General features: G+C 32.1%; 2 protein-coding genes across 2 annotated transcripts in view; one reads left to right on the top strand and one right to left on the bottom strand.

The window, feature by feature from the left end:
* The window catches only part of Bsg (immunoglobulin domain-containing protein Bsg), a 13486-nt gene extending 2776 nt beyond the window's left edge, over window positions 1-10710 (top strand). Inside the window, exons 3-7 of the mRNA XM_014429337.3 lie at window positions 3083-3255; window positions 3335-3445; window positions 4013-4201; window positions 6725-6860; window positions 7483-10710. Coding sequence (XP_014284823.1) covers window positions 3083-3255; window positions 3335-3445; window positions 4013-4201; window positions 6725-6860; window positions 7483-7531 — 658 coding nt within the window. The 3' untranslated portion in view covers window positions 7532-10710. The remainder of the gene's footprint in view (window positions 1-3082; window positions 3256-3334; window positions 3446-4012; window positions 4202-6724; window positions 6861-7482) is intronic.
* Window positions 10711-12383: 1673 nt separating this feature from the next.
* Window positions 12384-27594, bottom strand: part of spas (spastin) — a 31205-nt gene continuing 15994 nt past the window's right edge. The window contains exons 6-8 of the mRNA XM_014429336.3: window positions 22196-22386; window positions 18941-19134; window positions 12384-13361 (exon numbers count right to left, since the gene is read on the bottom strand). Of these exons, the coding sequence (XP_014284822.1) occupies window positions 13198-13361; window positions 18941-19134; window positions 22196-22386 (549 nt within the window). The 3' untranslated portion in view covers window positions 12384-13197. The remainder of the gene's footprint in view (window positions 13362-18940; window positions 19135-22195; window positions 22387-27594) is intronic.

Below are 27594 nucleotides of genomic sequence, written 5' to 3'. Positions count from 1 at the left end.
TATATATTTCATCTACTTGTATAAAGTGTTGTTAATGCTTTTATAGGCTTATAATAATATAATAAATCAGTGAAGCACTGCCCTCCTAAAGTCTCTTTCAACACTAATAAATGTGGATAATTTTTTGGGTATTTGAAGTGTTTCCTAGGACATTTGCAAAAGATTTTGGCTCATTAGATCAAGCACTTTAGAGGAGAGTGTTTCTTACAGCAAAATTATGTCTTTGGCTTGTTTTCTTCAAATAAGCAGCCATTGCTTGATCCAAGAGAGAGCAGTTGTTAAAGCAGCATTAAAGGTTCTTTGTTCCCAAAGGAAACACAGCAATAAAACACCTTTTGAATCCTTGAACACCGTTACTAGAACTTTCTCAGCTGACAAACACGTTTTAACTTTTACTGGGGTGGCCTCTCCAATGCTCCACCATTAGTTGCTCCCTGGAGTGTAATAATGGATCCAAGTTTCATTGCAGGTCACTATGGGTATGTTGACATCCTGATACTCTGATACAGCCCTTTAGTCTGTTAATGATCAAGAAGCTGTTGGCGAATGTGGAGATAAATGTTTCTTTGTTGCTCAAACAGAAAATGTGGAACCCAATGAGCCTATTAAAGAATTGAAAATTTTGACCAATTGGTCTTGTCATCATTAATATTTGGTCTTATTTCCTCAAGACGAGGAGTGTCATATTAGTGATTAGAGCTCATATCCAATGCAAAGCATAATGAGCATTGAGGGTTATCTCTCAGTCAGATTATGTGGAGATTAGCATCAAGGTGATCATGGCCAGTGATAGCTCTAAAAGCGGCAACCTATAGATTTCCGGAATATTTCTTAGATCTGTCTCGAATGATTTTCATAGCTTCTAGATCTTTATTTCAAAAAGGCTGATGATTTTCTATCTGGTCTCAGAAAAAACTTTGATGAGCAGCTTTTATTTTGTAATTTTCTTGATACATTTCTTTAATTCATTTGTCACTAAATGTTCATTCAAATTTGGTCACATGTGTTTGAGAAATCTAGCCCAATCATCCTATTTTATGTTTTAATGAGTCTGGGCCAAGAATTTCTTTAATTTCTAAGATACTGTGACCAAATGCTTCAGGAGGTGAGCATACTGAGAGAGACACATTTGAGACAATGGATGGAAGCACTTGTGTAGTTCCTGCCTCTATGATTAAATAGATCTCAATTGCTTTTCTGGGTGATGTCTTCGCTGCCGCGGTCATGTCCTGAGTCCTGTAGCCACTTCCCTCATTGAGTAGAGGTGTCAGTGGGCGAAAATGGTGAAGACTGTGGATTTAGACTGGTGTCCCAAAAAAGTTTCTCTCTCTTGTAGGCTGGCCAGCTAGTCATCCATCGAATGAGCCCTGGAGGTAAGGGCAAGTTAGGTCCTAGCTTGCATGCCACGACAGATAATTTAAGATGGCATTGCAGTCGTGGTATCTTTAGGGTCTTTTGGTGTATGCAATTAGGGGAGAAATAAAAAAAATTAGACCCCTGATGCTTACTTTATATAAGCCAAAAAAAAAATGGAAAAATCAGATTATGTAAATCGTTCTCCTTGTTATTCTGTTGGAACACTGTGAACTTCACATCAGTAGGGCCCCCTTCATTCCAAGAAAGTACTTTCAATGTTCCAGTTGAATTTTTATCTTGATTAGTCTTCATAAAAGCCATGGAAATTAATATGACTCATAGTTTCACTGTAACAATCGGCTGCCATGCAGCAACACTGTAAACATTTAAAATAGTATAATTCTACTATTTGAGTTTTTTTGACCGCACCCGGACCATATTCCTTTCATCTTTCCACATGGTCAATCAACATCTTCCAGTAAACATTTATTGTTCTCTATACTTGTGCTATTACTATCCAGTAGTGCGATTAGGATGATTATACTACATTATGATGAAATACTCTATCTTCATCCTCTAAACTATTAATATCGCATCCTAATACATTATACCTTCACTATCTTTACATGTTTGTTTTCTGTGAATAATGATCCATTTATTCTTCCCTAACTACTCAGGTTCATTAACCTTGCAGAATGGCGTTAATATTTCAAGATAATATAAATCCTAACAAAACTCTTTATGTCTCTTTTATCTTTTATTGTAAATCTATGACATTCTTTCCTACAGTGTAATTCAATAGAATTATGTTTTCCCCAGTCTAACTGACCTGGGACCTAGCACTTTTTGAACAAACAACTTAAACTTAAATAGAAATATATATGTACAAAACTGCCCATTATTTCCAACGGCTTCAACATTTGCTCAATAAATATTCTTAACTTAAAATTTATTATTAGTAAAAAAAATAATTATAATTTAGCTGATTATAAGTTGCTTTTAAAGTTCATTTCTATGAAAGAGAATGTAAATGTTAAGAAAATGACCTTAAAGGTGAAGGACCACCTTTTTATATCTATAAATGTTGTTTTTTGCTGCACTAGGTTCATATTTTGTTTGAATTCCTTTGATTGTTATGTAAGAAACCCTCTCAGAATTAAGACAGTTTTAATTAAAATTTTTACTGATTATAAGAATCAACAATCCTTAGAGTACAACCAAAATTTTGTTTATAGCACTTCCTAACTTCCTCTACCTATCTACAAATTGTTGGTTGGTATTTTAAAATTTAATAGGGGGTATTTTCAAACAACTAAAAACCAAAGGTACCCGTACCCCATTGAACCATATGTTGATAATCAGTTTCATTCTAGTTATGTTCCTTTATTTTGTCTTATTTACTTTAAACTTTTATTTATTAATTATAAAACTAACCTCAATCATCACTATTTTTTAATTAATCAGCAGCTGTTCTTCTGATAATTTTTAGGGTTTAACTATTTCCTAATCTTTAGTGTTTATGTTCTTCTGGTTGCATCATTTGTCATATGATGGTAACAATTTTTTGTAATACTTTAGATATTTTAAAGAATAGATATATTCTGTGTCATATAATGTCTGTATTAATCATAAATTTAGTTAATATTAGTTTTGATAAAACACTGAATTAAAACTTTACTTTAAGAGTTTAGATTTTCTAATTGTATGGACATTTTTTTACTTCTAGGCTTAAAGAAGATAAAGTTATGGATTATGGTGAAAATAGCCATTATATAGCCAACAATAATGAGCTACACATACAAAAGACAAATGAAGATGATATTCGACAATATAGTTGCCTAATTTCTAAGAAGAGTGCACCTAAAGCATATTTGGCTAGAGCTGATATTAAGACCCTGGGTGAGTATATTCATTGGTGTAGTGTATATTTGGAGTGCTTGTGGTTCACCCTTAAATTGTGTCATTTGTAATATTTCAGGTATACCTACTGCAAAAATACTTTCACAGGGAACATTTATTGAAGGACAAAAGATTATATTAGAATGTGTTGTTCAAGGAAATCCAACTCCAACAGTTGAATGGCATTTTGGTAAATATCTAATTTGTATTTATTTAGGATCTAAATGATCTATTTAATGTGTAAATATTGTCATAAACCAAATCCAATGATAGTATCAGAAGGTAGCTATTTCTGCATAAATCCTCTTATTATAATAAATAATGAAGATTGCTCTTATTTTAAATTTTAATAATATGAATATGCCAAATTTATACACTATGTTATTTACCATTTAAAATTAAAAAGGACTACATTATTGTATGATGTAATTTTGATCTATCTATTTATGTTAAAATTCCTGTTTGGGGTTGCCAGGTTGGTTACTGATTTGGCAAATAATATTGGAGGCTGATTTGGGTTACTTGCTAATTATAATTTCAGGTAGTGGGACTACCCACCTTCTCTTAAGTATTCTAGTATTGCTGATGGAGCTGCTACCTTTATGCCTACATGGCTATACCCTGTGGTTTCCTTAAGCCTTCTAGTCTATCCAGTAGTGTGATTAGGATGATTATATTATATTCATGCCTTTCCGTTTTCATTAAATTTATTTTGAATTTTTAAAATAATTTATTTAATGTGATTTTATTTTTTTAGGAAATACTACTTTTACTTCAAGCATTGGAAGAATTAAGTTATCAGATAGCAAGAATGTTCAGAATGCAATTTTACAAATTGATGAAGCTCAGATGCTTGATCGTGGTGAATACTCCTGCTCTGCTCATAACATTGCTACCTCTACTCTTAATGAAACTCGGATAGTGTATACCTTTGTCAGAGTTAAAGGTAAAAAAACTACCCTAAATTTAAATTTCTCTTTTAATTTTTATTATGAATACTTTGTAGTTGTTCATTTTTTCAGTTGGATTCATTTTCTATTTTATAATAATAATAAAAAAGATTTGGGAAAACCTTTGAACCACATTAAGCCCAATTTTTTTTTCTTTTATTTAAAAGTATGTTATAATAAAAACTTATCAAAATTTTATTGTTTACACCTATATTCTACATTGTAATGTTCCAGTTTATTGTTGGTCATTTTAAATATATTTATTTTCACCCTTCATTGAATAAAAACTATTTGGAATTATACAAATGTACGATGTACTTTTATAAAGACATTCAAAATTCTGCTAAACTAATTTCCACTTACGTAATTTTCTTTATATTAAGGATTAATTTTATACCTGGAATTGTTTGTTTCTAATAAATGTAATCTTTTGTCTATATAACAGTATATACTGTCCATTCTCCCCATAATATATTTATGGGCAGTTAAAACATTTAATTTTATAAATTACTCCTGCATTTTTATTTTTATCTATTTTGTTTCTTATATTAATGTCTAAGTCACTAATTTTGTTTATTGGTTTTTAACAAAATTTATATTCTGGTACATCAAAATTTTAAAAAATTCTAATTAAGCTTTATTATATGTGTGCTTTTTATATTTTGATACATTTATGCTTGATATTCTATTTTCTTTTCTATTCTTTATTTAAATCATTATTTATATTGATTGCGGGATTTCATATTTCTTTTATAATATTTATTGGGTAAAAATCATCTAAATAAATTTATTTTTTTATTATTATATTGATTTATTTGTTATTTTTAAGGTTTTATTTAAATTTTTTTGATAATATTCATTTTCATGTGATGTGGATGATTTGAAAAATAGTTCAATATAATGTCACTAGCTTTTTCTTTTTGTATCCATTCTTTGATTAGATTTCCATTTTCTCTGCTTATTTTCATGTCTGAATATCTAATTAAGTTGTTTTCTCGTCTATTCTTTTTAATTTAATTTTTTTATTGTAATTATTCTAACTGTTTAAGAAGTTTTATGTTTCATCTTTATCTATTTTCCATAAAATACCACTGACATAATTTTGGTTTTATTTGTTTATCTTTTATTATATTTGATGATAATTCACTCATAAATATCGCAGCTATATTAGTAGATTGTGTCTACTTCATTTGTATTCCTGTCATTTAGTGAAAACAGTCACCATTGAAATATAAAAATATTTTCCGTGTATAATTTAATGCCTACAATATAAATATTTTTATTTGTTGTATGGTTCTATTTCCTCCTATTATCCTATATTAAAATTTAATCACAATTTTTATTGGCATATTAGTGATTAGGGGTGTCACATGAAAATTAATTAATTTTCCATCTTCTCTTAATTTCATCTCCTTTATATAATTATTACCTCCATTACATTTTAGCTTTATTATCTTAACATTTAAGATTAAAATATCTTGATTATTTAAAAAATCCATATCTATATTTATTAAGATTGTTTAAACTTGGTTTCAGAAATTTATTAGTAGTTCTGAAATCGATTTGTGGCTTATATACTTTTATTAACCCTTATAATCTAGGAGATATTAATTTTTTCCTATTAATATATTTTTTGTTCCTTAAGCACTGTATTTTTAACCTTGTAATAAGTTGATTATTATATTTTAGTAAAATATTTTTAATCTTAATAGGTTTTTTTAAGTCATATTTTCATTCCCATCATTTTATTTTGAAATTTTTATCCATTACAGTTATGAGCTTGGTCTTCGGCTGACTTATTACCACTCATTAATCAGTTTTGATAGTTCTTAAGATCACCTTTAATCTTTTTTATTAAAATTCAATGCTTCAACAAAAATTCAAGTCATACTTAACAAATTAATTTTAGTTAATTTAAATAACATTTTCTAAGTTGAACTCTAATATGTTATTGAGGTATCTGTACTATAATCAACCAAGTGACAATTATCTGTAAATTTTTATTTTTATTTAAGAGCTGAGTGTTACCTCAAAATAATGATTTTTTATATTTCATTTCAAGAAATTTCTTGCATAGAAGCAACAGACCGAAAAATTATGATGGTAAAGTGGTTAAATGGACATATTTTATTCTTATGAGTCATTTGTATTTCTGCTTTTGTTGAATAACCATTTATTAATGTCTTCTTATCAATCAGGGCAGCAAGGATTATATATACATACTTTACCAAATATAGAACAGAGTTCACTGTTCAATTAGCAGCTTTCAAGATCGATTTATCTTGTCTTACCCATTCTCCATTTTTAATTATTCTACTCCTTTTCTTTTTGAATATTTATTTTCTTTTATGAAAATTCTTTTAAAAATTATGACTGTTGTTTTATTGAAAATTTTGATATTTTAATTAAAGTATTCTATTTTTTATATTTTCAAATCATACTTTATGAAGAAAATGTATCGCAATACATTAAAGTAGTTATAGTTGCATTAAAGATATTTATATACATTCTGTTTCTAGACAAGTTAGCTGCTCTTTGGCCATTTATCGGAATATGTGCTGAAGTTGTGGTCCTTTGTGCTATCATTTTCATTTATGAAAGGAAGCGTAACAAAGCTGAATTAGAAGAAAGTGACACAGACCAAAGTCCAGAACAGTAAGTAAATTTTCTTAGTAAATATTTATAATAATATCTAATAATTTATAGTAAATATTTCCATAACCCTATCTAAAAAAGTAAATAAGATTAAACTTTATGCTTAACTTTGTTAAAATATGATTAGAAATTAATTGTTTAGCTTGTCACCCATTCAGCGATGTATATCAGTTAATAACAATGGCAATTGCCAATTAGTTTGTTCTCATATGTTTTATAGGAGAGTTGGAGTTGACCGCTGGTTTAATTTATATGAGACTGGTAGAATTTTCTTGTCACTAGAAAAAATTTTAGTAAAGCAAATTTTAAAAGAAAATTATGATGTTCTTTAAGTTTATTTTGATCATATTGAATGCTTTTTATCATTTATTAATCTAACTATCAAGTTTAAAAATATGGAGCTTGAAACTAATGATTTTGCTTGTGAAAAAGATACTATAGCAAAACTTGCCCCTGAATTATTCTCTATAATTTTTTTTTTTTTTCAACTTTGTGCTGATTTAGCTAACTGAAAGCCATGTAAAATATATACATTTGTGATCACAACTGTGGGTGATATATAAGATACAAGCTACGTCTTATAATGCATTTCTGTTCAATAACAATCTCTTTTTTTTTTTAGAAAAAATACTCCTGATCATGGCAAGGAATCTGTTCGACAGAGAAAATAAATTAATGAAGATGATATATCAAAAATTAGTTACATGGCCTGTAAAATTACTCTGTTGAAGTAATTTTTGAAAATGTTGATTTTCCTAGGCTTACTACACATAATTTACCACTTTTTGTTTTTTGAACATAAAATTACTCTTGGAATGTCATATTTTTTATTTTATTCTTTGTTTAGTTAATGAAACATTGATATAGGCATATATTATCAAAATGAATCCAAATATTGTTTTTATTACTAATTTTCCATTTGAATAGGTTGATGTGGAGCTATACTTCTTATGTTAAAATAGATTTTTTTATTTTCAATTTTTATATAGTTCAGTAGAATCTTTTAACTACCCAAACTTTAATTTCATAATTCCTTTTAAGTTTTTATTATTATCAATATTCTTTTATATCTAGTATTTTCTTTTTAAAAATATGGTTTATGTTTATTAATTTCTGGATTTATTGTGAATTTAGTTTATAAAAAAATAATTTTATCATTCACTTTATATTAGTTAACTAATATAACTAATTTGTTATGGTGTTTCCATTGTTTTTATTTTTAATAAAATATGCTTCCATTTTTATTTTTAAATTATTCTCTAGTCATAGTATTTTTGATTTAGATTTTTTGTTTTTTATTTTTTAAGTAATTAAAGATTTTGGTTGCCCCCTACTGTTCTGTTGGTTGAATAAATATCTGTAATAAAATATATGTGTTATCGTGGTAGTGAAGTTATTGATTTTTATTCCAGACATTTATTCTTACATATGTTAGAAACAAAAGATTTATTAATTTCATTACTTGAATTATTTTTGACAAAAATAATGTTTAACAAAGCAATTGATAATTTATAATGATTATTAATATTTTAATCCTAAATTAGGGACACAAATGTTTGTTTTCCTGTGTAGATAGGAATACCTTCATTTTCCAATAATTTCAGTTGGGCATATTTTAATTCATAATACTTAAAATTGTGAGTGTGGATTAAGATAGTGAACAAACGTTATTTTAAATGTTGAATTTCCACAGTTTTTAACAATTTTTTGCCCCTTTTTATTGGCCATCATTTGAAAGTGATAAAAAAAATGTCTATGGCTTGTTTCACATTAACAACCTTTTACCTATTTATTGTTATTATTTAATATTCGTCTAGTTATTCTTTAATTATACTATTAATTAAGTATTATTTTCATGTATGTGATATATCTTTAAACACAAATTATTATATTGATATGTTGATGATTTATATAAATCTTTAATTCTGTTAACATTTTAAATCAAATAACATACACAACATGTTTGCCTTTTTAATTTTTTTTTCTGTGTCTTATTAACAACTCAGTATGTATACATATTAATTAGTTTTGAATTTAATATAGGGAAATGAACTAGTTGAATACATTTTTATGGCATCATAGATGGTATTATAAATATTTGACTGTATTGTATACCAAAGTTTTATACATTTTGATGGCACCATTAATGGTATTAATCTTTTTAATTATATTATTACCAACTCAGTATGCATACATATTAGTTAATGTTGAATTTAATGTAGGAAAATGGTCTAGTTCAATATATGTTGATGGTACTATAAAGGGTATCAAATTGTTTCTTTTATGTGTCTTTTTACTTACTCAGTATGTATACATACTAGTTAGTTTTGAATTTAATGCAGGAAAATTGACTTATTAATACATTTGTATGGCATCATGAATGGTTCTAAATATTTTATTGTATACCTAAGTTTTAATTTTTATACATTTTGATGGAACCATAAGTGGTATTAATTTCTTTCTTTTATGTATCTTTTTATCAACTTAGTATGTATACATATTAAATAGTTTTGAATTTTAATGTAGGAAAGTGGAATTATTTATTACATTTTGATGGCACCATAAGTAGTACTAAATATTTGACTTAATGCCAAAGTTTCAATTTTTATGTTTAATTTAACTTATATTATTGGCCTTAAATAAACAAGATTGGGAGGCTATTTTGTTATAATTCATTATAAATTTTTTTTTAAAGGAATATATTTTTATTGAAATTTTAATCTTAATACTCTTTTAGTTTTCTAATTGTGGTACCACAGTTTCGTTTTTTAAATTAATTAACTTTTATCTACTATAAAATAACTAATAATTGTAATGTTATTTGTTTAAAAAAATATACTTTGGCATCTTATTGGTTAGTTATTAATTTTTTTCTTATGTTTCTTTATGAGTATGGATAAGCATTGGCAAAAATCAACATTTTCATTTACTCCTGATTTTATCCCAATTACTTTATATAGCCATATTTATTTATCCAGACTATGAATTAACTATGTAGCTTTTTACCATGAAATTTAAACATTTAAAATTTTGTCCTTTTCTAAAATATATTGTTTACTTCTTAAATTATCGTTTTGTCTATGGACCGAGAATTTTTTTTATGGTTAGTGGTAATGCTTTTAAACTCTAATGTTTCTCACTTATGTAATAATATAAAATTATTCAAAATAACAGTATTCTTTATTATTTTCTAATGGTGCCATCAAAATTTTCTTCTAGAACATTTGTTGGTAATACCATGATTTTTTAATATGGAACATGTTTTTGTGATGGATTACTCTTAGAATTATTTTAAAAAAACAAAAGTAAATATAAAACATTAAGCATGAAGTATGAGGCCTCAATTGATCCCTCATATGTTAGCAAATTACATATTAAAATGACAATGAAAACATACCTACATTTAGGATAACATAAAAATTTTAGAATAAATCAATATTCAGGTGCAGCCAACAAATTTTCAAAAAATGTTTTGTTTTCAGTTCAGGTTAAAGTTCTAAAGTACTTAATAAATTGGGATGGGGGATCAAGGAGGGCAGAACCTCTCTTGTGAGACATGAACTGCTGTTATTTATGTATTACTCCTTATCTATTTTTGTGACCTAAGTAAGAAAATCTTTCATGTTAAATTTAATGTTTCTTGAGGTTTGATAGTAATTCTGTTGAATATATCTATATATAATAATTTTGAGTACTTAAGTGGCTAACTGATATTGATTCCTTAATAATAGAGATTTTTGTATTAATTTATACTGTAAGTATACTGTTTCACTTTTTGAAAAAAAAAATCTGACAAATTACTCTAATTTATGTATGTTATTTACTTCTAAATACATGTTATTTCCCAATATTTTGATTACAACTGATTTTATTAATGAAAGCCTTAATTATATAGCTAGATAATAGCCTTACACATAACAGGTATGTGTACCATTTGATGGATGGCTAAATTTTATATTTTATCAGAATGTATAAAGTGGAAACAAATAATTGATCTTCCTTATGAATCCAGACTTCTACAACCTGTGACTCTAAGTTAAAATATTTATAGTCCACTTATATCATACATGGGACTCATTGTGTAAACTAATTATTATGTGATAAAAGTTTGGAGTAGTACAGGTTTCAGGAATTTCTTTGTTCGATTTTTAAATATTACCTGGTTATGAGGGACCTGACACTACTTAACTGCCAAATTGTTATGACAGTATTAATCTTTTTTGGACTGATGAAAGTTTTCTATAAGAACATATGTCCTCTATAATTTTCAGCCAACTGTTTGGTGATACTAATGACCAAGAAACCTGAACTTCAGGGCTAAAAAATTCAGGCTGAATCATCGGCACAAATAAATAATTGTTTGTTTAATTGCTAACAGCACCCCGACCATCTTCTCTACATATTAATCTACGGTCAGCTATCAACACCTAATTAACATTATTAAAACTTGAAAACAAAAAAATAAAAAGGATCCTCTTGAAAATGATTAGAGCAGTAAAATACTCAAGGTTAAAATAAAAATAAAGTTATTGAAATAACAGAAACAAGCCTTAAAAATGTCTCCCTATATTTTATGTATTTGTAATACTTAATTAATAATTAACTGAAGACTTTAAAATTTGAGTGAATCTATTTATAGGCGGTGTGTGAAATCTAGAAAATATGAGGTATATTAATAAGAAGTATGAGCAGTTGGCTGCACAAAGAACCAGCATTAGGCTTCATGTTGAACTGTTTCCAAAGGAAAGCCAATTGGAGCACATAACTGCAAGTGGGTAGCCAAAGGTTCTCATCGGTACAGCTTCAATAGCAGACTATCATTTGTGATAAGCCACCGACTTGGTTTTTAAGCACTTTTACAATGAAATGCTATTTCAAGCTCCCACATATTAATCTCCTGTAGTAGAATTATATGAATGCATAACCAAAGGTTATTTTAATTTTGAAAATAAATAATTTAATTTTGATATATAAAACTGAAAGAGGAAAAAAATAAAAAAATATGTGTTCTTTTATGCACTTGTGTGACAAAATGATTTGTTTTACATGCTTCATGCCCTTGCAGGCATTCATGCATTAAGTCTATTGTTTTAATAGATCATGCTAAGTGGAATAATGATATAAAGTAATCCATATTACATTAATGAAATAAAAAAATCTAAAATAAAGACAGTAACGCCTATTTTCAATGCCTATATCATTCTAAAGCAACTCATATACCAGAATTTATACAAAACAAAAGAACAGAAAAATTGGATTTTTTGAATCTGAAAATGCATCTGAATTGTTTTGTTTTTTACAGTGATTCATAAATAGATATGATCTAATTGACGGCATCTTGCCTAAGATCTTACAACATATTGTAATAATATTAAACATTATAACTCTAGGAATATGAATAAGTAATGGCACAGAAAGTCAAATATAACTATTTTAAGACACAAAATAGAAAAAACATCTGCTTCCTCACACAGAATGATATTTTGGTGAGGTAATTCTACAATAATATAGAAACATAATAACTACGTATTATAGGATTTTATTGTGAATACATAATAATAAAGTAAATGTTTTTTATAGGGAATAGAACCAGAATTATTCTTATGTAACATACATGAAATAGTCTGTTTACTTATGCACTTATAAATAGAACAACCCTGCCACAAGAGATGGATAATTCATATCAATGATAATCTAATCAGTTATTGAATGATTGTAAATAACTAATCTGATATTTGTTCTTTCACTGAAATTTCCATAACAAAAAGGCAGCTTTACCAAATACACAAATCTTAATTTAAATTCTGGGATCTTAATAAAATTTAGTACAAGTCAATGAAGTCAATAAGCTAAATGAGAAAAAATATATTTCAAAATTCAATATAATTTTTACCATCTAACATAAATTTATTATAATTAAAAAAAGAGTTTATAACACTTTTGAGTAGTATCAACACAAAAAACTCAATAATAACACAATAACAGTAGCGAAACAATAAATGCTAATAAATCAACTATATTTTATTTATAATATTATAACATAAAAAAGTAACAATGTCAATTATGACATAAAAAAAATAATAACAATGCACAGTATTGTCAGCAACATAACAAATAAAGCTGTAATATTTACATAGTAAATAGAAAACAATGATAATATTGACTAGAATAATCAAGCGAATAGGAATATATTAAATTTAATCATAAAGAGTTACAATACATAGGCAAAAAATATTCTAAATAAAAATTCCTTGTTTGGAAAGGGCTTAAAATTGATTTATGTGATATTGCTTTAAATTATGAAAAATTTGTTTCTTTATGATGTGTGAAAGAACCATCACAAGCTGACGTCTCCAAATTGTTGATTCCATTTTTCATACATTGCTAAATTTGAGGGAGATACACTTCGGCGTATTCTATTCAAAGATTGAACAAAATCTTGAAATGTGATCTGTCGTACATTAACTGGATCCAATAGCCTTACTTGATCAGCACTCAACTCTAAAAAATCAATTTTAAGAATCTTTGCAAAAATAATTTAATTATATTTTAAAAACCAGTAACTATGCAATCCATATAATACTTAAGAGTTTACTGGCCTCAACCTTCGAAAATTGTTACTTATATAAAATATAATAACTTCAAATACAAAAATTGAAAGAATCAGTACTCGACATATATGAATTATCTATCAAAAATAAATTATGCAAGTGACTAACTACATGTAAAGAACAATATAAACAATTTTCTCTTGACACAGAGCTCAATTTATTTACTCAAGACTTTATTAACTAGGAACTCCTACATGGTTCAATCCTTGAAGATCACTTATTTGGTGGAAAAAGTATATCATCTTGAACCTCCTTAAAGCTAGAGAGTTTCATTAGTGCCAATGTAAAATCACAAAGCTAATTTTAAATGATCTCTTATTCATCACCCTTATAATGACATAACATGACTACCCATGATTGATAAAATATAGCACTCATTGATGAAAAATAGGAGTCAAAATCACATCCACATCACTAAAAATTTGCAGCACCAATGAATTTACAAGTGAAATATATAGATGGAAATTTTCATGGATGTGGATGAAAACATTGCATATAAGACTTTATGTCTCATTCAACATCAAGATGACATCTATAAATTGTGTGCCATAAATGACACATGACATGATCTTTTGTGTGTGTTGAAATGTTAGTACAGAATTTTGATAACTGAACTTTTTCAAGAATTGTTTTTTTAAGATTAGTCTAAGCTGAATGAGGGTATTATTTGCCACAGAGATTTGAAACTTAAGTGGAGAATCCGGACTAGCCAGAATTCCAGAACATAACTATTAGTATCAAATAACTAGACAATGCCAGAACTCCACTATATAGAGAGAAATGCTTTATTTAGCCATGCTGCCCAAATACATTGGGTTGCTACATTACACAGCATACCACTAAATCCATGATCAGGCATATATAAATTACATATATTTACATGATATAACTAAAAAGAAAGAAAACAATAAATATGACAATTTAAAGAATAAATATTTTTCCAGAAAATTCAAAAACTCCTAAAGTGCAGTAATTATCTCTGTTACATTGAGAGAAATATGAGTAATAACAATACTGCATACTACAATCGGGAACAGCAATAAAAGTATATTAAGATGTAATATAGATATATTCAAATTTTCAAGAATTATGCTAAAGTTACAATATTTTTATTATGGTTAACAATACTGACTTTTTAATGTAAATAGAATTATGAATGAGGAGAAGATGGCTTTCCCCTTTCTTTATTTTACTCTTTCCCCTCATTTTCTCCACTTTTCTCCATTTTTCTTACCCGCATTATAAGTTTTATACACTATACTTATAATTTGCCTCTTTATCATCTATTATTGTTACATATATTTTCTTCCTCTCAATTTTCATTTTCTTTTCATATTTAAATTTTAAATTAATAACTAATATGTTCATACTTCTTTCCATTATATAACTTTATTTTTATTTCATTTCCTTAAGTATGTTATTGTACCCACTTTTTCAATTACCAATGTATACATTTTATTTTCCGCTTCTCTCATCACTTCATTTTATTAATTCTATTTTGTAAAATTATTCATTTTATGTGTAAAATTATTCTGTTTATACTTTCTTTTTCTTTTTTTTTATTTTTCTATACTTACTGTGGTTGTTATCTTGTTCTGTTTTTACCCCTGAAGAAGGCTAGAAACTCTAGCCGAAACGTTGGCACATTAAAATAAGTTAATCGTACTTATTTGTGTTTTTCATTGACCGCACCCCCAACCATCTTCTCCTCATTCATCATCCACGGTCAACAATCTCTCATAATTATAAATAGAATTATTATTTTTCCTGATGTATTTTTATAAATAAGTATTATTACTGTCCCTTATTTTTCTCCCAGTATACTGACTGCAGTTTAGAGATCTGTTGCCGAGAATGCTCACTTATCAAGTAAAAATATAGGTAAGAAAAGCAATTTAATTTAAAACAAAGAAAAGGCAATTGCATTTTAAACACGATATGGTCACCGAGAATAAATAATATTAATTCATAATCATACTGTTAATATAAAAGAAAAGAAGCTACCGTGTGACACTACCAAATATTCAAGCTAACTAACTGTGTTTTTCGATGAGTCGAGTCGTAACTGTTGCGTACATGTGTTGTGTTTGGTGACAAGTGTAACACAGAAGTCAAAATGTTGTGTTCTGGATGGGCGGAGATCACAGTTAGGCTATCAGGATTTTAGGAATTCCGTGAATGCATTAAACTATTGCTAGTAAATATTGTCTTCTACAATTGCTCTAAAGGCCATGGAACATGGAATTCCATCCCAGATAGTGCGAGTGATCGACTATCGACTAAAATTGGCCTCGCGATCGACTTGTTGGCCACCCCTGCTATAAACTGTCATCGCCGGAAGTTTTAACTGTTCAATATGGACAGTTCTCCTTTTGTAGTTTCTCTAATACTTTCTATTGTGACAATATTATTTTCCCTAATGATTATCACTCTCAATGTACCCTCATATCGCTGCGTCTCCTTACTCCTGTTAGAACTCAACTTTCTATGTACGATTGTCCTGATTTTGATTGCTCCCATTCTGTCTGATCCTTTAAATTTTCCTGCGCCGCCCTCCTGGTTTTTTCCTTTTTTTGATTCTTCCCAGGGCTTTTTCTCATAACTTCCTTCGAGTAATGTGGTTATTGAGTATTTCCTCTCCGTCCGCTGTTGTGCCCTTATAATCCTGCCGGTGTCCGTGAAGCCCAAAGAGCATCTCAAATGGCAAAAACCCCATAAACCCATGTATAGAATGATTATAAGCCGCAATCGCCTTAGGCATAGCTACGTCCGCTCTATGTCTCCTCTACTACTCTTGAGGTGCTCTGGTATGTTGAGTTGCCATATTACGTCCTTCATTTCCTTTCGAATCATGGTATTGTCAAATTTTCTCCCTGAATCTGATGAGATGCGCTCCCAAACTTTGTAGAATTAAAACCTCAAGCGGAGAGTTGCCAATACTGCTTCTAAAGACCTGTCCTGCACCTGGTGCGCCATTGCTGCCTTGCTGAAGAGGACAATTATGGTCACCCATTTGTACCCCTTCCATGTAAATGTGTCAATTTGTTAATCTTTGAGCGATGCAACTGTGGTAGGTGTCTTCTCTTGTCTTCCTTTAGGCAGATATCTTTTGTACTTAGTGGGTAGACAAACCCCACAGCTTCCTAAAACCTCCGATATAGTCTTTCTCAAATCTCACCAAAAGTATCTTCTCTTTAAGAACTGCAGTCTCAGGGATTCCGTTGTGATTAGCCTTACCCCGATGATACATTAGGATGACTTCTTGTTGTTATTCTTCTTCCAAAAGGGTTTCCACCATCAGTTTGCAACGGACGAATATCCTATCAGTTCATCACGCCATAGCCGTTTGATCTTTTCCCAAACGGTTTCTTTCTCAATGTACAGGATGCTTTTCTCCAGACTTTGAAGCATTATTCAATGTTCTACACATCAGGTTGTTCATCACGCCTGGCTGTGACCAGATCGTCGTTATTTTACTTCTCCCGGACTCACTATATTTAATTTTCGTCAATCCAGTAGTTTTTGTTTCCCATATAATTTGTCTCTTCTAATTGTTTCTTTTATTTCCTCTATATCTCCTGGTGTTTCTTTTGCTGAACTCTCATTATTCGACGATTCTTCCCTATCATCATCTTCTGCTTCATACTTTTCTTCCTCTCTAGGTGTCCATTCCTGCAGAAACTGTCTCATGACACCGAATGGTTTCCCAGCCTCCTCATCTACTGCATTTACTGTTATTGCTCGTGACAACCAATCAGCTACTGCATTTTCTTTTGTGGTTTATATATAATTTCCATATTATACAGTCCGAGAAGCTCCTTCCAACGTGTAATTTGGGCTGAAGACTCTTTTAACTTTCCCACCCATTGCAGGGGCGTGTGGTCAGTGTATACTCTAAACCTACTGCCAAACACATGGGCCTAAAGTGGACAACAGCCCACACTATTCCCAAGAGCTCTTGTTCCAATGCCCTGTATCTGATTTCCATCTCCATCAGGGGTCTACTGGCATACGCCACAGGGTGATATCCCCCTTCACCCTCTTGAGACAACACCAATCCCAGTGCACACTCACTCGTGTCTGTTGTGATAGTGAATTGGCAAGTAATCTGGAAACACAAGCACCAGCTCCCGCTGCAGCTTCTCCATACACCACCAGATGTGTTCCACCATTAGAGTGATCATCACTTTTCAGCTTTTCTTCAATAGATTGTTGAGTGGGACGAGGTACTCTACCATTTCTGGCACAAATCTCCTGTAATAGTTCAATGTTCCCAACAACCTCCAAACTCCCATCATATCTCTAGGCTAGGCCATCTTCTGTATAGTTGCATATATTTGCATGCAAAATAGTGAGGGATTTTGTGGGAATACAATTCAAAATCCTAAAAATATACTAAGTTGGCTACCACCTCCTTCCAGATTCACTACCATCTTAAAAAATTGTGTCCAGAATCTGTTTTTTTTTTTCAAAACATCTGCTGTATCTGAGAAAACTAAACGATCGTTTCACGTTTCATCTGATGTGGAGTGCAGTGATAGGCAGTGACCCCCTTTAAGCATGACTTTGATATGGTTCAGTGGATAAAGGTACATAGGCAATGGACCTATCATACGGCAATGATACTATCATTTGGTGTTGTATGTTAAGCACTATTATTATTATTATTATTATTTACTACTATGTCTTTTTCTTGACATAACATGTAATCATTAAATTAATAGTGAGAAAGCGCGTGCTTCAGGAAACAGCAAGGAATGAAAGTAAAAAAAATCCTTTTAACCAGTTTATGTAGTGCGGTTAGAACAGAAAGGAAAGGTTAGCTGTCAATTCAAGCCAGGGATATATTCTGCAAAAATATGCATATGGTCGGCAAAAATAAATGTTACCTAACTGGATCCAAAGCAAAACTGGTTTCTGCTTCATTATAATGAGGCAGAAAAATACAACAGTGCAACCGAAAAGATTTTATCAAGTTGTATAATAGTATAAACAAATATTATTTCAAACAAATTACCAATGATTAATAATGACTGGCTAAACAAACACATATTGTCGATGCTCTGTCGGAGGATATGTAAAAAACAATTATATAATATTTTGTGGATATTTTTGAATTTTGCCCTTTTACTGGAATAGTCATTTATATTAATTAATTTACATAGGTTAAACAGTATAAGGATATGTAGCACTTTCTCTAAAATATAGACATATGAGTTTTTCATCCAAAAAAGAATTTTTCAGATAAGGTAAAGAATGAAATATGCTTTCCTGAAAAGCATTGGATTTGCCCATTTTAAAAAACATCAGTGATATATGAAAATACTTTTTAAAATAAGAATTATAGGAAAAATAATGGTTGGGAAATAACACATTGAAATTGTCAAATATTATTATTCTATGAGCAAAAGTGACAAAGCAATGTTTTATAAAACACTTTAAACAAAATTATAAAATGTGAGTAATTACCTCTGATAGGTGCTAAAGCTGCATCTTTTGCAAGAGCTGTTATATCACTACCAGAATATCCTTCAGTTAAATGAGCAACTGTATCAATTTCTGTTTCATTTAAGGGATTACCTTGACGAGAAAGAAGTCTCCTTAAAAGTACAGCTCTTGTTCTTGTGTCAGGCAAACATACATAAACTCTTTTGGGAAATCTCCTGTAAAATTAGCCAACACAAATTTATTACTCATAACAAATACAACATTTGTAGAATATAAACTGTGTTGGTTAAACCGACTTACATTTGAAATTACATTATTGTAGGAAGATGGCCTTATTATACATTATTGATCTTTGGCCCGGGTGGCAGTCAAAAAAGGTACCTTGTTCTTTGTCCCATATCAAGACAAAAGATCACCTCAAAACCCATATTTCCCAACACAAAAAAATCCATCAACTCCTGTAACCTTCTGCCATCGACTATCTGAACATGCCTCGACCCTCCATCATTCCTTTTACTTTGACTAAATCTCTGTCATAGCTATAATCCCCAATCATAAAACATGCCTGATAATAGAATCAATTCAAATTAATTTGGACAAAAATTCGGTTAGTGGTAAAACTGGTTTAATTTATTTATAGATATTTACACTTATATTGAAAATTTATACTAGTAAATTTTATGGCATGATACAGACATGTGGAGAATCTACCCATTGATAGAACTCCAATAATATTTCTAGTGGAGGTCTCGAAGCCATCTTCTTTTCAGATGCCTAGGATAATTATCAGGTAATGAAGCAGAAGCCAGGTTAGAAGTAAGTGGGTTTGAGTAGTTAGGAAGTTATCGTGGCAGGATTGGTATCTGGTTCTGGCCAAATCAGCAACATATGAAACATTCATATCTAGGTGAATGACTTGATTTGTGACCAAGTAAGGAGCATTAAGGATTTTATGAAGGATTTTGGTTTGTAAGGATTGGATACAAGACGAATTCAATGGATTAGTGGAGCCTCAAAGCTCAACTACGTACGTCTACATAGGCTTTATTATAGTCATGTAAATGAGTCTTTTATAATTAGTCGGAAGTTTAAACTCCTTGTCTAGTCAGGGGCCTGTTGCACTAATCTCCAGTATAACTACGATTTGTATAACATAGATTCGTCCAAGAGTTTAGTGAAACAGCGGTAACTTAGCAAACTGTTTCTGGCCTATATTTTTGTTAATCCAATTGCTAAGGTAACCTGAAGCTGAGATAACTGCCAAAATCCACAATTTCTAAGGCTAATGTTGGAAATTATGTGTCAAATTAACTTTAAAATTGATTCAACAGCCACTTTTAACAGTCAAAATCATTGAAAAATGTTTTCATCTGACCAATGTCAAAAATGATTTGGTTGAGGATGGAATACTTTTTTATTTATTATTGCCTGAGATTATTTGAAGTCGTTGTATGTCAAATCATCTATCTCGATCAAATCCATTTTATTGAATTTGGAAAGAAACGGAATAATACAATAAACCTTCACTAGAAAGCAGATCCAACTGGAACTATGGAAGGTTCCTTGTTTGGTTACCTACTTAAACATAGATAAGCATTTTTTCTCAGGCTACCCAGCTATCATTGACTGGTCAAGTTTACCACCAGATTGAAGGTTAACTTTCATGTGCAACAGATAATTATTGATTTTAGTTCAAACTGTGGGGGTGATGGTAGCAGCGTGGTAATGTGCCTGTATGCCAACCCAAAGGTGAGATCGAATCCCCGGCCCTATCCAGGATTTTTTCAAGCATATAATTATATAACACTCACTCACAGCCTCCCCCCGGGCATTTGTGTGGCCCATTAGCCAATGGGTGGCACTCACAAAAATAGGCGTGGGAGTGATGAACCCACCCTATGAAAACCATATCATGAAACGTGTGATGTATTTCTTAAGTATATCGTGCGAGGCCTTGGACCTCCAGTCTGTCGCACCAATGTTTAATTAATTAAAAAATAGCTTAAACTGTGATGGTGCAATCAGCTTTAGTGTTGTAATTGTTGAATTGACAAGCAGTTTCCTGTCTTTTTAGTCTTGTATGAGGATTCCAAGTCAGTCATTTGTCCTGATGTAGTTCTGGGTAACGGATCTGTTAATCAGGAATAAGTAGGTTGTTATTAAAAGATACTGTGGGGCACGAAGTCATAGGTTTACAATAAAGGGTAAATGTGATTTGGTGAGATTTATTGAAATTCATTTTAATCCTCCAGTTTTGACACCAGTCTTGACACCCTTGATGATGTGGGATTGGTGTACAATGTAGGGAGGGTTTGGGATACAATGGAAGGGTCATTATTCACTCACAATAGACATGCATCATTGGAATATGTGATGAGGATACTACTCTAAGTTACACCAGCAAACTGAGTCAATAAGCGCTGCTGTGATTTACTTCAAATAATCTGTCAGAGAAAAGAAAGGATAATGAGGAAGTATGTAGGGGGAAGGAATTTACAGATCTTGTGTAGTAGTTCCTAGTGCCAGACTCAATAAAAAACAGTTAACCTTAAAGTTGATAAAAATTGTATTTCTTTAACTAGTAGAATTATCCAAAATCTTATTAAACACAATGGACTGTAACATAGTATTCATTCATACCCAACCCCACCTTCTTCTTTATTTTGGTTTTCTTTAATATTTCTATTCATTTCCTTTTTTTTATTAATTTATCATTATCATTTTTATTCATTAAATATCAATTATGCACCCCTGCATAGAGTCCCAGGTGTCAACAGATAGGTGAGAGAAATTGGGTTCCTCTGTCGTAGATGCAACAGAGAGCCTGAAACACCAGCACATGTGCTGGGAAAATTCCCCGACAACTCCCTCCTCGCAACATGCTGACACCACAGGGTAAAGCACGAGTTGATAAAGCTCCTTAGAGAAAGAGATTTTGCCTGCTTGAATTTGAATAATGGAAAATATATATACATATATAAAGAATGATAAAAAGCTAAAAAAAAAAAAACCTCAACCTATATTTAAGGAGACATGGAAATCTAAAATATCTTTGGTTTCTGATCTGAATGAATCTCTGTTTACTCCTAAAAATATTTTGATCAGAAACCATATGAGGTCAATATGGGTAATAGTAAGAAAATAAAATATTTAGGAATATGTAACTTCATTGAAAAGGGTATTTTTGAAAGGTAATAAGCTTTAATAGTATAAAACAGATTACATAAAAAAAAACTTCAACCTATTATAAAAATATTTATATTTATAAAACAATACCTAAGAAGTGCTTCATCCAGTTCTTGTGGTCTGTTTGTAGCAGCCATTATTAGCACACGGTAATCATTACTAGCAGGTAAACCATCTAATTCTACTAAGAATTCGGTTTTAAGACGTCTACTAGCTTCATGTTCACCTTCTTTACGTTCACTTAGCACGGAATCTATCTCATCAATGAACACTATTGATGGCTGAAATAATATTAGTAAATTACATAAAAAAGTGACAAGAAATCAACAACAAAAGAATCAATAAAAATAAAAATAGATACTTCCATGGCATGTCAATATTAAATACAGTTTTTAAAGTACTCCTACCTTATACTTTACATTTACATGAAACAAGTTTTTCAATTAACTTCTTCAATATAATTTTTAGTAAATTGAATTTAAACAGTAGTGGTACCATTGCTAGATTTATAGCCAGTCACAACATGAAGAGGGTTGGCAAATGAGTTAGCATCCAACCAGCTGTAAACTCAATTTATTGTTATCAATATTCAGTCACCAAGTAGTTTCAGAGAATAGACCATGAAGACGAGAATTCCAGATTGTTTATTTAGGAAAAGTAAAGGTTCGATTCCCATTGTAACATTGTTTAAAGGAGTAATAAAGTTAAGTTAAGGTAACTGTAAAACTTATACTAAGGATTCTGCCTTTAGATATCATTGAAACTAAGGTAATTTTCAAAATAAAGATAAACATCAAATAATGAAAATATATCTACAATAAATGTAAAATCTGACTGAACATACAATGTATGTAAATATATAACAATTTTTAATGAAATAAAATTTGGAATCCAAATTACTTCTATTTCCTTATGTCGGGCACCATTAGTATGACTAGAATAGCAGTAAAATACTGCAAACAAAACTCAGAACCATATCATAGGGGTTTTTAAATTAATAAAACTATTTAGTACATGGAAAAAGAACTTTTATTGCTAAAAAAAAGGGGGGGGGGAATTTATGTAACAAAATAAAAAAATCTGAAATGAAACTAAAAATACAAATAATAATGAAAAAAAAATTTTTGGAATAGTTAAGAAAAAGGTATTTTGTACAGGAATTTCTGTGTTATTTAATATATATATATATTAAATAACTCATCTATGTAAAAGTTTTTTTGTTTTTTTTATACAAAAGTTTTATCGTTAGTGTTTCTAAGTTTTAAGGTTAGAAGAACGGAGTGACAAGTTTTATTAGTTTTTTAATACTTCATGTGTTAATTTTAGTTTATGAAAAGTGTATTTTTTAGTTTTCGCTTTGTGTATAGGTTAGTTTGTCTTTAGTTTTTTTTGTGTTTTGTTGCGGTTATCTTTTTGGAGTTTATGAGGCATATTCATAAACTGGTAGGGGGGAGTTACGGTTGGACAAGGCCTGTATACAACTCTAATCCTACCTCCCCATGTAAATAAACCCCAATAATGTGTTTAAGGAGCATCACAGAGATAATAAAGCAGTATCTTTCTAGTAAGCATGGGTTGTAATTCTGTTCCCTTTTTTCCTTTTTTTAAGTCTGCTGAGACCCGGAAACTGATTGAAGATTTTTTTTCTAAATCTTAATTTTTTTTTAATCTAAATCTTTTTTCTAAAACTTCACTGATTGAAGATTTTTTTTTTTAAACTGTTCTCTCATCAAGGATATTTTTTTCTTTCTTCCTCCGGCTTTCTTTTCTTTTATTTCTCCTATATTATCACCTTTTTTTACTGACCAAGATGGTTAATGGTGATGGTCAACCACAACCACAGCCCGCAGTGAGACCGCAACCAGCTCCTGGAGTTCCTGCAGCCCCGGCTGTTCCAGCAGTCCCAGTGGCGGTTCCAGTGCGACCCCCGCTACCAGAGACCACTCTCGCCGCTGCTTACGCCAATATGTTGACTAAAATGAAAGTGAGAGCAGTAACCTCTCAGGATATTAGAAAAGCCATCTCAGACTTGGAGCGGTTCTCAGGCGAAATCGTTGAGTTAAATCACTTTATCAAAGGTGGAGATCACATCATGGAGAGGTTGGCAGCCAAGGTCTCAGAGGAGTTGCTGGACAAGAATGACATTATTTCCCTCAAGGTAGCTCTCATCTGCTGGATCAAGCGAAGTATTTTGAATCATATTCAGGCAAACGAGGAAACAGCATGGCCAGTAGTGAAGGAAAGATTAAAGAAGGCCTATGGAGGAGGCAGATGGTCCCCAGAGGAAGACATTTTCTACATGCTATGAGAGAGGAGAAAGCACGGGCAGTCTAACGGACAGTACACAGCCATGCTATTGAGCCAGTTTAATCTGGCCACAGAAAAAGATGAGAGAGACTCTTGGAGCGGATGTAGTCAGTTGGAAGATGAATTTCATTGACTCCATAATGAAGGTGCGACTGGCAAAGGAGACAAATAAAAGGGAAGGTTTACTCCAGGACCGCACTTTTGTGGAATATGCTCAAGACATGATCAATGCGAGCGCAAGAGAGAAGGATGCAAGGATGGATGTTGATGATGGATGATGGAACAGAGTACTCTACCACCGCACAAGGAATCCGTCAACACCATGGAAGAGAAGAGAACCCAGGGATAGTGGTAAAGATAGAGGTACAAGTAGAGAAAGGCGACCGAACCAGGACAGAATACGCAATGGAGGAGGAAAAGAAGACAGGCAGTGCCATGGGTGCGGAAAAGTTGGACACCTGGTGGCCCAATGCCCCGCACTACTTGCTTTGAGTGCAGCAATGAAGGCCACATAGCATGACAGTGCCCTTATATGTACAGAGGGGCACAGATGGGACCAGGAGAACCGATAGAAATAAATTTTCAGCAGATACGGCGGAGAAGATGAGAGGACTATAGACCTAGTGAGTCCTCTAGTGAAACCTCAGAAGCATCAGGAATGGAAGGGGAAGGAATAGGAGGGCAGAAGAATAAACCACCAAGCAGTAGATGGCGCCGAGAGAGTGAGGGAAGGAGATCAAGGCAAGAGAGTTGAGGAGGGTGCCAGGAGAGGGGCGACTGCACATTAGATATTTTTAACAACAAAGGAGAGATCAGTGATCTGTCCATCTGTTACCAGGGCCTTAATGAGAACATGGTAGACGAAAGATACCCAATACCACGATTAGAAGATATCTTAGATAGACTGGGTGGAGTAACGATCTTTAGTACTTTAGATCTGAAGACTGGCTACAACCAAATCAAGATGCACCCGGAGGATCAGCACAAGACAGCTTTTACATTCGAAAGGGGGAATTACAAATTTACAAGGATGCCCTTTGGACTGAAGAATGCCCCCATAACGTTCCGACGATTGATGGATGAATTCTTACAGGGAATCGACAATTCCATGTACCAGGTATACATGGACGACCTGCTCGTTTTTAGCAAAATGGAGGAAGAACATGTGTCCCACTTGCGCAAGGTGTTCGAACAGGTATGGAAATTTGGGTTAAAGTTATCGTGCGAAAAATCAATATTGGGGAGAAACCAGATAAATTTTTTAGGACACACAATATCAGAACAGGGAGTCAGGCTTGACGCAAATAAGGTAGAAGCGATCAGGAAAATGGCAATTCTAACGGATGTTAAAGGAATCGGTAGATTGTTGGGCACTCTTGGCGATGGCCAGGTATCTGGTACCCATCAACAACCTTCTGAAAAAGGGGAGTAGGGTGCAGGTGACGCCCGATATGGTGGAAAACATTAGGAAATGGAGGCGCTTCAGAAGGAACCAGTGTTGGCATTCCCGGACTTTGAACGTACAATTATCATCACCACAGACGCAAGTGAGTACGCATTGAGGCGATATTGTCACAGGATTGCGAGGGTGGAGAGCAACCGGTGGCATACGCTAGCAGGCAGTTAACAGATACAGAGAAAAGGTACAGTACACTAGAGCAAGAACTGTTAGGCATTGTTTGGGCGGGAGAACATTTTTGCCCTTATGTATTCCGGGTACATACTGATCACAGACCGCTTCAATGGGTTGGGAAGCTTAAAGAGTCCTCGGCTAGGGTCATCAGATGGAAGGAACTGCTCAACCAGTACAATATCGTAATCCAATACAAACCAGGAAAAGAAAATGTAGTCGCTGACTGGCTATCTTGTGCGATCACTGTTAATACAATAGAGGAACAACCACAGACGTCAGGAGAGGTGAGACAGTTTTTGCGAGAATGGATGCCAGGGGAAGACGAAACGCAAAGCACGACGGAGAACGACTACAAGCCATCATCCAAGAACGAAACCTCGACCAAGGGAAAACCAACGGAGATAGAAGAGCTCGAGGAGGTGGTGAACGATAAATCACACCAAATAATTTGGAAGACAAAAACTTCCGGACCCATGAAGATGGCCTTCGCTAAATATGGGAGGAACTCGATCACCACTATGTGGTGGGCACCGGGTGTCAGGAATGATCAGATCTGTCGGGTGCTGAAAGATGCATCCAAACCGGGGCGAACATACCATTTATAAATTGGGAATGGAGTGGTTTGGAAGAAGATAAAACGCCTCTGAAGATTAGAACAAATCAGAATGGATTGAAACTATGTTCGTTGCCTAATGATGGTGGAAACCGTTCAGGACAGAGATCAACAGAGGGAGGTCACGGTCAGATTCGAGAAAGATCGGCCGAGGCAGAATTGGGAGCTCTGCGTTTATGGTTCCAGTTCTATGGAGTACCGGAAAGGATATCGTCTGATGTGGGATGGGAGTTTGATAACGCCAACGTCAGGGAGGAAATGAAGGCTTTGGAGGTAAGGTGGCATCTAAACACCCCAGGACACCCTAAGAGCAGGGGGGTATAGAGAGGCTACATGGTACGTTAAGCGATCACTTGCGGGAGTACCAGCTAGATAAGGGCCTGGAACCAGACGATGATGAGAGCTATGGCAGCCTATAACCACTCCGTGCATACAATAACGGGATTCGCTCCATTTGAAATTCTGTTCGGACTTAGAGGGCGCAAACGCGATTATAGAAACATGGTGATCAACGGAGAGGAGATCGTCGGTAACGGGATGGCACTGAGAAAAACCTGGAACAAGGTGAGGGAGAGAATCAAAAAGGAGAAAGCCAAACGCTCTAACAGGGGTAAGGAACCGCAAAGGTATGAGGGGCCATTCAGGGTGATTACAATAGGAGAGCATAACATAGTGACAATAAAGAGTATTAAAGAACCAAAAAAATGAAGGAAGGTCCACATAGAACAACTCAAGTTCCCCATAATGAATAATCAATAGGATCTGGAGTTTTCTCATCTATGTAAAAGTTTTTTTGTTTTTTTTATACAAAAGTTTTATCGTTAGTGTTTCTAAGTTTTATGGTTAGAAGAACGGAGTGACAAGTTTTATTAGTTTTTTAATACTTCATGTGTTAATTTTAGTTTATGAAAAGTGTATTTTTTAGTTTTCGCTTTG

This window comes from Halyomorpha halys, unplaced genomic scaffold (genome assembly GCF_000696795.3).
Source record: "Halyomorpha halys isolate HHAL.00 unplaced genomic scaffold, Hhal_1.1 Scaffold787.1, whole genome shotgun sequence".
In the NCBI taxonomy this organism is placed as follows: domain Eukaryota; kingdom Metazoa; phylum Arthropoda; class Insecta; order Hemiptera; family Pentatomidae; genus Halyomorpha; species Halyomorpha halys.
The sequence above is the reverse complement of the archived record's forward strand: the minus strand, read 5'-3'. Positions and strand labels throughout refer to the sequence as shown.